Genomic DNA, 13,313 nt, shown 5'->3' on the forward strand with positions numbered 1-13,313 from the left:
CTGCAGGGATAGGAAGGGAAAAGCAACAACAGAGAGAAGGAAAGCAAGGGGGAAAATAATTGCTAATAATAAGGAGGGTGGTCACCACCCTCAGGTCTCAACATGAGCCCTGGGAATGGTAGCAGACCTCCAGAAGCTATGTACTCAGAGTGAGTCTGATCAACATGCAGTGAGGCCTTGTCTACCCATATGATCAGAGGATGAACTTCTAAAGAGTCAGCTTAACCTCGTGCTGGGGGTCCCTGGCTGGATGGAAAGACTCATTCTTCCCAAAGTTAATTTGGCATTCGCAAAATTCAAAAGGAGGAGAGTTCCAGGGAAGTCAAGAATGTCTCCTTTCCGAACTATCAGATTCTTCTGCAAGATGATTCTTTCAACCGAAGCCCAGTGCTGAAAATTCCCAGGGAACTCAGAACTAGCATGGAAAAGGGAGAACGACAACCTGTACCTGTCTGCTCCTGCACTGACTTCAGAACAGTGCTGACGGACACTCTGGGGTCCTCCCCCAACTTGATCTGGTTTCGGATTGCAAACAGCAAGTCCAGGCTCACTAGTAGCTTGTTCCCCACATTAAAGAGACCTGCAGAGTTAAAAAGAAGCAACACAGAAACTCATGTTAAAACATCTACAACGGCAAAAAATTAGAAACAAACTAAATGTCCAGCAATAGCATAAGAGCTAAATTAATTATGGTACATTTCTCAAATAGAAAATTATGCATTAGAAGGAATAAGGTAAACCTAAATGCTCTGACATGGGAGCCATCCATAATACACAGTTAAATGAAAACAGCACGCAATTAAATGTGTAGAGACTGTTTTCATAAAAACAGAAACCCCTCCCTGTGGCCCAGCTCAGTCTTCATTACCAGCGGGGCTGCCCTTCCTCTACTTCTCAACAGCCACACTGTGGGGGAAGGCCAGGAGTACCCTCTAGCCCAGGGATGTAACAAAAACTATAAAATCACCCCTAACAAAATCCGAAGATGAAAGACTCAGAAAAATTTAAATGCAATCAATTGAAGACAAATAAAAGAGGGTGATTTTATATTTGCACAAAACATAAAGCATAAATTTGCACAAAAGCAAGTTCTAGAATATGTGTTCTCATTACAGAAGGGTATAAAGGAGTGGGGAAGGCTTTTCCGAGCATGATACCAAAGGCTGAAACCATAAAGGAGAATACCAAATCTGGTTACATAAAAATTAAAACAAAAAGAAAAAAAACCAAAAAACCAAAAAACACCTTTGTGTCCCAAAACAAAACAAAACCCAAAAAACCACAAATTTAACCACAATTAAAAGACAACTGATAAACTGGGGAATAACTCTGTCAACAACAAAACATTCAAATGAAGGATGGAAACAAAAGAAATTCACAAAAGAGATTTAAGAAAAAACAACATACAATCCTCTTAAGAATCAAAGAAATGCAACAAATTAGGAAATGATACACCAGTTTTTACCTATCAAATTGGCAAAACTTTAAAAAATTATAATACCAATCTGCAAAAAGTTCCTAAAGCTGATAAGGAAATTTAGCAAGGTCACTGGGTAAAAACTCAATAGACAAAACCCAACGGTATTTCTACACTAACACTGAACAGTCAGAAATTGAAACCATGTCATTCAGAATTGAACAAAATGAAATACTTAACAAAATATGTGCAGGATCTACATGCTGAAAACTACGAAACACTGATGAAAGAAATTAAAGAAACCCTAATAAGACAGATTGACATGCTTACGGATTGGAAGACTCAATATTTTTAAGCGTGTTAAACTTTCAAATTGATCTATAGATTCAATGTAATGCCAATTAAAATTCCAGTAGGACTCTGCAGATACTGAGAAGCTGATTCTAAAATTTACATGGAAATGCAAAGGAGGGGCACCTGGGTGGCTCAGTCTGTTGAGTGTCCAACTCTTCATTTCGGCTCAGGTCATGATCTCATGGTAAGTGGGTTTGAGCCCAGAGCTCTGTGCTGACAGTGCGGAGCCTGCTTCGAATTCTCCCTCCCTCTGCCCCTCCCCAACTGGCACGCGCTCTCTCTCAAAATAAAAATTAAAAAAAGAATTAAAAAAAAAAAAGAAAAAAAAGGAAATGCAAAGGAACTAAAATAGCCAAAACAACTAGAAAGAACAAGGTTGGAGGACTCACACTAACTGATTTTAAGACCTACTATCCAGCTGTAGTAATCAAGACCAGTGTGGTAATGGCAAAGGGACAGACAACATAAAACAACGAAAGAGAACAGAAATAAACCCACACATATGATCAACTGTTTTTCAACAAAGAAGCAAAGGCAATTCAATGGAGAAAAGACTACCTTTCAACAAATGGTGGTACAACTGGATGTCCACAGGCAAAAAAAAAAAAAAAAAAAAAAAAAAGGAAGAACTCAATCTGGGCCTCACACGTTATACTCACACTTTATATAAAAATTAACTCAAAATGAATTACAAACTTAAATGTAATCCATAAACTTATAAAAATTAGAAGAAAACACAGAAAAATATATATGGTCTTCACCGACGTAGAGAGACCGTAGACTGCGAAAAGCGTAATCCCTAAAAGAAACAACTGATGAAGTAGTCTTTGTCATAATTAAGAATTTCTGCTCTGTGGATGATTTCTTTAAAAGAATGAAAAATCAAGCCAAAAACCATGAGAAAACACTTGTAAATCACTTATCTGACAAAGGACTTATGGGTCCAGAATTATAAAGAATTTAACAGTAAGAAAACAAACAATCTACTCCAACAGACCAAAGATGGAACAGATACTTCACCAAAGACGACATGTGGATGGCAAATAAACCCATGAAAAGATGCTCAACATCACTAGTCATTGAGGAGACACAAATTAAAACCACGAAGAAATACCACTACACACAGCCATCAGAACGGCTAGAAAAACACGAACAAAAAAACCCTCTCATTCCCTGTTGGACATAATGCAAAATGGTACAAACATTTAAGTAAACAGTTTGGCAATTCCTTTACAAAAATAAAGATACACTTAGCATATGGCCCAGCAGTCTGACTCCTTGGTATTCATCCAAAAGATGAAAATTTGTTTACACAAAAGCCCGTACATGAGTGTTCATAGCAGCTCTATTCAAAAGTGCCCAAAACTGGTAACAACACAAATGTCCTTCAAAAAGTGAACAGATAAACTAACTGTGGTACTTCACACAATGCAAAACTACTCAACAAGAAGGAGGAACAAACTGCCGATACATGCAACAATGTGGATGACTTTCAAAGGCATGATGTTTAACGAAAGAAGCCAGACTCACTTAAAATACTGCATACATTGTGTATCAACTACACTGAAAAGAATTTTAATCTTTGAAACATATTTTTAAAAAATACTACATACTATGATTGGATTAAATGACATTCTAGAAAGATGGAGCTATAGGAATGAAGAAGAGATCAGATGGCTGCTAGAGGTCAGGGGTGATTACACACAGGAGGAATGTTTTAGGCCATGGAACTGTCCTATATACGGATTGTGGTGGCAGGTACACAACTCGGTGCACCTGTCAGAACTCATGTGACTGTACGACAATGAAGTAAATGTTATTGTTGATGTAAATTTAAAATTAAAGCTAAAATCAAAAATATATATAATCCTAGGTACTACTGACCCAGATAGACTGCAGGGAAATGGCACTCTCATTATCTACTCGCAAAAGCATAAAATAATACAAACTCAGCTGGGCAATTCAAGACATTGAGAGCGTGAATACAAAACAAGGCAGTGTAAGGCTCTGAAGAGGAGGAGAATAAATCACAAATACTCTAATCTTTGGCACTCAAGTGTATGTATGAAATTCAAATTCCAAATTCTTACAACGGTGGTACATGGTGAATGTTTCCACAAATGTCTGATGCTGATGAACATACAGGGAGAATGGGTGAACACGCAGCAATTCCGTTTTGAGCACTTGTCCAAAGGAAATAATTAAGGCTATACACAAAGAGTTAATTATAAAGAGAATCCTAAAATGGAGTCCCATACACTCTCTAAAAATGGTCATGTATTTCCCCACTTGCTGGCACAGGAAGATGCCCATGGTACACTGCCAAACTTAAAAAGAATATTCTGGGGCATGTGGGTGGCTCAGTTGGTTAAGCATCTAACTCTTTTTTAAAAAATTTGTTTTTTAATGTTTTTAATTATTTATTTTTGAGAGAGACAGAGACAGAATGCGAGTGGGTTAGGGGCAGAGAGAGGGAGACACAGAATCGGAAGCAGGCTCCAGGCTCTAAGCTGTCAGCACAGAGCCCGACGCGGGGCTCGAAGTCACGAGCCATGAGATCATGACCTGAACCGAAGTCAGACGCTCAACCGACTGAGCCACGCAGGCGCCCCAAGCATCTAACTCTTGATTTTGGTTCACGTCACAATCTCATGGTCATGAGATCAAGCCCCGTGTGAAGCTTGCTTGGGATTCTTTCACCCCCTCTGTTCCTCTCCCCCACTCAAGCTCACGCTTTCTCGCTCTCAAAATAAGTAAACATAAAAAAAATAAAAAGAATATCCCAAAACAATATCCAGCACGACCTCACTTTTGCTGAAAGAAAAACCATAAACCCATAAATCCCATATTCCCTTTTATTTCCTTCTTTGTACCTGTCAGCATTTTCTATTTTTTTCCACAATGAAGATCTGTTATTTAAAAATTAACTTTGTCTAAAGATCCAAGATACAAGAGCCCTAATATAAGAGCCCAGAAGTAATCTTCTGGCACCAAGACATCCACGAGAAAAAATCCCCTCTTTCTCAGAAGCCACATCTGAGGGAAGGTGCAGTGCTCAAAGAGCCAGAGGTCTGACCAACAGAGGCTGTTCCCAAGCCTGTTTTGGGGCCCTTTGAAGGAAGAAAGGCTGATACCACCTGCATAGATGTCCGTGAAGCTGTGCAGGGCCAGACAATGACACCCACCTGCATAGATGTCCGTGAAGCTGTGCAGGGCCAGACAATGAGGGTTCAGACACATCTTCACCTGGGCAGTCACCACCTGTAGCCGGCTGGCTGTCAGCAGCCAGCACTCCTGGGGCCCGGCCAGGGAGCTAGTACCAAAACATCACCGACAGAAAAACATAAAGGAAATCAACTTATGCAGTTCCAGGGCTCAGTGATCAACGGCAAAGTTCTCAAGATTTTAATGAAGTAGGCAAATGAAGATGCTGGAGCTCGTGTTCCAAGGTTTTCTAGGTGGGTGTCTGCTCTGGTGGCATGTGGTCTGTGGAATCACCCCTTAAGTTAATACTACTCTGGATTCATTACCTACTTTAACCAATGCCCCTGAACTCCCAAATCCAAGCACTGTGCCGGGCAGTCCAGATGTAAATGAAATCCTAACTTGGTGACGACAACTTTCAGGCATTTTCAATAGAAATAATGGATAATTACTAATCACTATGCTTTTACTTTAGGCAATTGAAAAAGCAAAGGAAACCTAAAAGAAGCAGATATAGCTTTACAGAAGTTTGGAAAAAGGGGCAAGATGGGCCAAGTAAGATATGGCAGCTAGGGACAGGGTAAATCTGAAAGGGGTGCTTACTTTTGTCCCCCTTTGAATAATGGGCTGCTACAGAGTAGGCACTGCGTGGACGGAGACTCATAATAATTCGACCAAGAGGTCTGCTCGATGGTGACCGTCTCTTCACTCACGTTGGACAGAATGAGTCGAGAGCTGTTGAGTTCGTGAATCAAGGCGAAGACCTCAGCCAGCTCAGACTCGTTCTCAGGAATCTGCAGGACTTTGCGCAGCAGCTGCAGAGTGGACTGGCGCTGGACCTCCCTCTGGGCCAGGCTCAGGGGCTCTGTGGCACTCAGCACATCTGGGAGCGGTGAGCTGACCTCCTGGGAGAGGAGCAGATTGAATGATCAGCAAACAGCCAGGGCACCGCCAGCCTTGGTCTAAAATGCTGAGAGGCTGCAAGCGGCAGAGGGATGGGCCCATCCGTGGCTGAGGGTAGGAAACCTAGTTTCCAAACCACCTCAGTTAGTAACTTGCTGCGTGACTCGAGGCAGGTGTTCTCTCTCTGGCACAAAGTTCTCTACCAGTAAAAGGAGAGGATTATACACATCACTCAGAAATGGTTTCAGAGGTAAGCTCCCATTCACCAGGTTTGGAGAATAACACACCCGGGTCTCAATCCTGGATATGCCACTTAATAGCCATACATTATTGACCCAAAGCAATCTACTGAATCTTTCTGAGCCTCAATTTTCTTATCTATGAAGGATGAAGTACCAGTAATCTCCTAGAGTTATCATGCAGAGTAAACAAAATATTGCAAGTAAAGCACTTAGCACAGTACCTGGTAGACAATGAAAGCTCTACAAATGGTAGTTTTGATATGTCACCAAATATCTGTACTACTTAAGGTATTTGTCTTTAACACTTTTATCTTCTGGGTACAAGGGAACTATTTCATATATCAATCAAAGGCTTTCAGGACTAAGGTCCTGAAATGCTCATTAAAAAATGGAGGTTCCTCCGAGATCCCTTGTATAAATGCAACAGGAATCACTCCCTCCCTCATGTTTCCAGAGTCCATCCTTTTACTGCAGAATTCATGTCTCACAGCTGGTGAGACTGTTCCCCTATTTTCGGTGAGTATAAGGTTCCCGTTTATTTGCTGATTCCCAAAACCAGCATGAGAGCACACTAAAGATTCTAATTCCTATTTGCTGGACATATAATATGTTGCTTTGCAGAAGTTAATTGCCTAATAACACGAAGAAACTTTCTATGAACTCTGCACACCTATAGCTCTCATCTCATTTATCTGTAGTTTGGCTACTTACCTTTCTCCCCCACGAGACTGTGTGTTCCTCAAGGGAAGGGACCATGTTCTATTTATCTTTGTATCTCCAAAGGCCTGACCTACAGTAGGCATTCAATGCATGCTTGCTGGAAGAAAAAGAACAACTGCAGAGAGCTGACTGACACTAGAATGAGTTGCCCTGGGAGACAGTGTGTTCCCAGCCCTGTCTATGTTGAACTATGGGCTGGAAGAGTAGCTGGCAGGGATACTATCCTTCTACTCTGAGCCACAGTGAAAGACAGGAATGAAGACCATTCCAGCCCAGAGTTGCTGCAGTCTTAATTACAGCCACCAATGACAAACTGCGCAGGAAGCATACGGCCACCAGGGGGCTCCAGAGAGCATTACACACTAAGGTCCTTGGGTCTCAGACTAGTGTTTTAGTTTACAGAAAAACAGTAATTACATTTTATTTCTCTAAAACTTAGGAAGTTGAAAGGTGACAGAATGTCAGAAGGATACTGGAGGTAAGCAGCTATCAACCAAAGACAAAAGAATATAAAATTCCAAGAGTAGGATTTGAAATCAATTGGCTAGAAGTCCCTGAACAATTCCTGTCTGACCTTGAAAGTTAGGTCACCTCATCATCCTCGATCCAGGGAACCAACATCCATTTCCACACTGCAAACCACACCAATTGCTACAATCAAATAGGAGAAGGGAATGTTCAGAGCATCTACTTATACAGGACTCAATTCCATTCCATGATCATGATCAATACATTGAGTATGCACACTCTAAGGTCAGAAGGCATGGGGGAACAGATACACCTGTCCTAAAAGAGATTACGGTGTCACAGGGAGCTAAGACAGAGTCAAGGCAGAATATGGTCAACACTAAGTGAAGACCTCCTCTTTCTTCCCATTAAAGGCATAGAAGATCCAGGAAGCTCATTGCCAGCAGAGAGCAGCCAACGGAACAGAATGTGATGGAAGCTACGGACCCATTTTACATGCTATTTCAGGGATTTACAGATTATTTGAAGCTCAATTCTGAGTCTTCTCTGGGGTTCACGGCCCTGAAAATAAAATGTCCAGATACAATCTACCTGGCCCGCTTTTGTCACTAGAGAAACTAAAACTCCGAAGAGGGATGGCATCCAGCTGAGGGTCCTCCCAGCTGTCTCTCTATTCCCAGTCCCCATGTGTTTTCCACTAAGCCATCAGTGCCCACATACTTTAGTTCTATTTCCCTTTCTCACAAGGATAACCTCAGAACACCACCTCAAGTATGGAAACAAACCTGGGACCAGGGGGTGAGATTTATCTGCCAGGAGCTCCCCTGCCCTGCCCGCCATATCCATAGAAAACTTAGCTTGAAATGGTTCTCACCACCTGGGTAGTCCTGTCCATTCCCAAACCCCCATATGCCTCCTTCCTGACACAACCTTCTAGCCCTCACAATGAATGAAGGACATTCAATGTGACCTCATCGCCTAAAAAACAAATTGTCTGGTCTAATGTTAAACATCTTCCACAATATGGCCACAATATGCCTTTCAAGCAGCTTATTTTGCATACTCCTCCCTATATATATATATACACACCTTTCTTTTCTCGGTGATTAGAGCACCAGACTCCCTAGCGCTTCGCTTGTACCCATGCTTATCCTGGAGTATGGCATGCCTTCCTCTTCCATCCAAATCATTTCCACCCTGCAAAGTCCAGCTTAGATCTGGAGTGGCCAGACTCCACCTTGGATCCTGACCTGTTCTGTATGCCATCCTCTTTCCTCCCAAGGCAGATCAGGGAGATCTATCTTCTTACCTTCAACCCAGTCATTCCATCTGCTGCCTGAGGTACTGTAACGTTCTGTACACTTAAAGAAATTCACACGTGGAGGGGCGCCTGGATGGCTCAGTTGGTTAAGCGCCCGACTCTTGATTTCAACTCAGGTCATAATCTCACAGTTTGTGGGATCGAGTGTCATGCTGGGCTCTGCACTGACAGTGTGGACCCTGCTTGGGATTCTCTCTCCCTTTCCCCGACTAGAACATGCATGTACACACTCTCAAACATTAAAAAAAAAAAAAAAAAAAAATTCACGTGTAAAGTCTGAGGACCTCTAAAAATACCCATTTTTTTCCTGGTTCTAATAAATAAAAAATGAGCCCTAATGGGGCAAATGGAATGTGTTTTATACTCCAAACAGTTTGGTCCAACTTCAGAGATTTGCCAAAATTGCTAGAAGTGAAGCTTTGTATTGAGCCAAAAGCTCTATAAGGAACCTGAGAGGCAGTGATCTAATCTACAAAGTCTTAGGACTGGCATTCTCTGTTTACCAAAATACTATTTACCAGTGCTCCACCAGGTCTCAGAACTAAAAGAATGTAACCCTTCCGTCCCTCTCTTCAAAATCCTATTTAAATAAAAAACTTTTTTAAGTTTATTTAGTTTTTAGAGACAGGAGAGGGAGAGAGGGAGAGAGGCAGAAAGAGAGGCGCGGAAGAATCCCAAGCAGGCTCCGTGCAACCAGCAGGGGTCGAACTCATAAACTGTGAGATCATGACCTGACCTGAAATCAAGAGGGGATGCTTAACCAACTGAGCCACGAGGCACCCCTTAAGAATCCTCTGTAAAGCCTGTATTCCCATTCTCTTTGGTGAATGAACTCTTGATCCACTGGGCTAGAACGTTTTCCAATTCTCTCAACTTAATAATGAGGACAAGGAAGCCCAAAGAGAACGTCCAGAATTTAAAACTGGTTCCAGTTCTGGTGTTCTAATTATGATCATGTACCAAGAAATCATTTTATTTCTACTAAAACAGGTCCACTAACAAAGCCCAACACAAGGCTAGGGGATGTGTTTAGGGGAGGAACTCACAAGAGCCTTGGTGGTTTTCTCAGTCCGGTCTTTAGCAAGGTTAAAACCACAGCTGGGACAAATCCGTGGTTTATGTCGGTTGGTGTAGACGTAGTTACAAGAGGGATTCTTGCACTTTCCCCGACCTCTTGAAGTAGCGAGGCCCAAATCCTAAAAAAGTAAAACCAGTATTCAATTCCACAAAAGTTACACCTGGGCAGAGTCAAAAACCAGGATGACCAGCTATCAGTAAATCAGAGAAGAAAGTGACAATGGCAAAACCAGATTCAGACTAACTTCCAAAGAGCCTTGATGCAAGATCCTTACTCTGCGGTTACCTCCTTTCAATCTTAATACAGCCTGTATAATTTTGGCAAGTCCCTCCCCATCTGTGAAACAAGTGAGCTGACTCTTTAGTGTCAGAAATTCAAATGCCATGGAACACCTGCGTGGCTCAGTCAGCTAAGCGTCTGACTCCCGGTTTCAGTTCAGGTCATGATCTCATGGTTTGTGAGTTCAAGCCCCGGAACCAGCTCTGTGCTGTCAGTGCCGAGCCTGCTTGGGGCTGATTTCTCTTTCTCTCCCTCCCTTTCTCTTTCTCTTTCTCTTTCTCTTTCTCTTTCTCTTTCTCTTTCTCTCTCTCTTTCTCTCTCTCTTTCTCTCTCTCTCCCCCCACCCCCCCCACACACAATTTCACACATGCTCCTATATGTTCACTCACTCTCTCAAAAAAATAAATATTTGTAAAAAATGTTATAAATTCAAATGCCCTCAGGGTCCAGGCTACTGGCAGAGAGAAGCAGGCCTATTCTAGGAGAAGGCTGAAGACTGTGGTGAACAAGCATCCACACCCTTCCTGAAGACAATCAGGACCTCTGGACTACCTAAGCTCAAATCTCTGGCATCTAGGCTCCTGTGACATGCTGCTATCTAATCAAAAAAGAGAAGGTCCTGGGAAGCTCCCCCAGATAGTAACCCTAGTGGCCTTCTGTAGTCAAAGGGATAGGGAGGTGACGGTATAGATGGCATGGAGAAGGTAGTAATTAGTCTCTGAGAAAAGAAACCTGAGCAGATATTCAGGATAAAGGAGATATTCTCCTTAAGGATCAGGCCAGTCTATGCACTAGTCCACCATACTGTCCTGTCTTGTTACTACAGAATCCCTAGCAGAGGGTCTGGCCAGAGCAGGCTCTCAGTAAATATTTTCTAAATGAAGGAATGAATGGTTCTGTACCTGCCTGCCTTTATCAGGTAAGAGTTTTTAAAAATCCAGCTGCTCTCTCAAAATCTGTGTATCTTACTCAATTCAGGCAGAGAACCTGCCAAAAGTTACCTGGCTAATCGGTATCTAAGGATCAATAAAATTAGAGAATGCTAGAAGCAAAAAGAGCCCCAACGTGGTATCTAAACTGATGCAGCATTTTACAGACGGTGGAAACTGAGGACCAGAGAAGCAAAGATGCCTGCTTGCCCCAAGTCATGTGCATGCTGGCAGCACAGCCAGAACCACTTTGGGACTAAGTCCTTTGAGTGCTTATTCCACTGCTCCATGTGGCTTCCCCTGTAAAAGGATGACCCCAGAGTCCCACTCTGTTTGTTTACTGGGATGTTTATTGGGATGTTAATATATGCTGTGTTAAAAATAAAAGGTGATGAGGTGCCTGGGTCGCTCAGACAGTTAGGTGTCCAACTCCGGCTCAGGTCATGATCTCGCAGTCCGTGAGTTCGAGCCCCTGCAGTGCTGTGCTGACAGCTCAGAGCCTGGAGCCTGCTTGGGATTCTCTATCCCTCCCTCTCTCTGCCCCTCCCCCACTCCTGCTTTGTCTCTCTCAAAAACAAACAAACATTAAAAGATATATGAGGGGCGCCTGGGTGGCTCAGTCGGTTAAGCGGCCGACTTCGGCTTGGGTCAAGGTCTCGTGGTCCGTGAATTCGAGCCCTGCGTTGGGCTCTGTGCTGACAGCTCAGAGCCTGGAGCCTGTTTCGGATTCTGTGTCTCCCTCTCTCTGACCCTCCCCCGTTATGCTTTGTCTCTCTGTCTCAAAAATAAATAAACGTTAAAAAAAAATTTTTTTTTTAAAAAGATATATAAAATAAGTAAATAAGGATAAAAATAAAAGGTGGGTGGGGAGGGAAAAGGTTTGTGGCAAACGCGAGGCTAAACAAAGATGCTTTACCACAGCACTTCTCAAATCCTTTAAGAGGCCAGTACTGACTGTGACTCTATTTTAAGGGGGAAAAATAGACCTTTCTCACACTTACCAGTGGATAACAGACTTTTGAGGCTAAAAGGTCCAAAGACTGTTGAATGCTACAGCTGGACTGGATTCTCATGTCCAATTACTCCAAGAAACATCCAGGTCTCAGCTGGCCTACACGCTATAGATCTCGCCTGCAAAACACCTAGCTAATTCACCCAGCAGCTACCATCTGGATCAGTGAAGGGATCTTCAGAACCAATGATCTATCCCTGACCCTACTCTCACTCCTAACTACCACTCCCCACCTCCCTCAGACTTCTACTCACCCTCCACCTAAAACCAAAACCCATGTCCTTGTCAACCCATCACCTGGCCACACTTACCAGCGTTACAGTGCAGCTGTACTTGTATGGAGGAAACAGATCAGGCTTGACTTCTACAACTTTTACTTGTGACGTCCGACTGCCCGGGCCATTTGTTAGCTGTGGATCAGAACCAGTGATTTAGTGCTTTTCTATAAAACCTCACACTCCTGAGGGCCTGAGTCCTGAAAGAGCTTGAGGAAATAGTTTCCCAGGGAATTTGTAGAGCCACACTCCATGTGAGCTCTAGGATGCTAGTCAGCAGTCACCAGCCCGCCAAAAGTTTAAATGTCATTTTCAAGCCCAGGGTTGCCACATTCTTCTGTGCAGCTTCTAACACTGCATACCAGAAACACTGTGAATCAGATTTACAACTGCTACCAAGTGGGAAAAACTTATAATAGTCATATACCACACAAATATGTGGTTGAGTAATGTTGGCATAGAAAGAACTCGAAAAGATTGTTCACTAAAATGTCACAGGTTGAGAGGAAGATCGTGACTTTTTCCCCTTTCACCACTATGAACTTTTCAAATGTTCTATACTATTAAAGAAAAAAAAGATGAAAACAGCATTAGTAATTATTCTGTAATACTGAATTTAAGTTGATATTCAGAACATATAATTTCATGTAACTTAACTGGCCTAAGACTAGCAAAAGGACTTGCAACTTTTAACAAATACCCAATGTTACCAGTCAAAAGGAAACTATTTACAGAGAAGACCGGGAGTTTACCCAAGTAAAGGGACTCTAAAGGCTGGAAATCTACAAAGCAGAAAAGCAGACTAGATCCTTCTAGATCTAAATCACACTTGCATCCAGTGCTGACACCACATCTGGGTGACAGATCAGCCTTCAAAGTAAAAGCCAGTTGATACTCTATTTGGGGCAAATTTGGAACAAAGGGAGTTGCCTGGCAGAGCACCCTGCAAGGGAGAAGGCAGCCCGAGTTTCCTATTCCATTTTGGTCTAATAGGGTTTTTGAACTACAGGCCACAAAATCCACTGACAGGTCATGAAATTAATTTAATGAGTTGAAACCATTTCCATTTGCAAAATGGAAAATACCAAAATAACCACATATAGTAAGGGCA

At 42.5% G+C, this 13,313-nt stretch overlaps 1 protein-coding gene across 4 annotated transcripts in view; it reads right to left on the minus strand.

Moving 5' to 3' along the window:
• HMGXB3 (HMG-box containing 3) overlaps positions 1 to 13,313 on the minus strand; it is a 47,380-nt gene that overhangs the window by 10,384 nt on the left and 23,683 nt on the right. For all 4 annotated transcript variants that reach the window (XM_007093385.2, XM_042994385.1, XM_007093384.2 and 1 more), the window contains 5 exons: positions 12,239 to 12,337; positions 9,676 to 9,825; positions 5,579 to 5,880; positions 4,957 to 5,084; positions 449 to 580 (listed from right to left, as the gene is read on the minus strand). In XM_007093385.2, the coding sequence (XP_007093447.1) occupies positions 449 to 580; positions 4,957 to 5,084; positions 5,579 to 5,880; positions 9,676 to 9,825; positions 12,239 to 12,337 (811 nt within the window). The remainder of the gene's footprint in view (positions 1 to 448; positions 581 to 4,956; positions 5,085 to 5,578; positions 5,881 to 9,675; positions 9,826 to 12,238; positions 12,338 to 13,313) is intronic.

This window comes from Panthera tigris, chromosome A1 (assembly GCF_018350195.1).
Source record: "Panthera tigris isolate Pti1 chromosome A1, P.tigris_Pti1_mat1.1, whole genome shotgun sequence".
In the NCBI taxonomy this organism is placed as follows: Eukaryota; Metazoa; Chordata; class Mammalia; order Carnivora; family Felidae; genus Panthera; species Panthera tigris.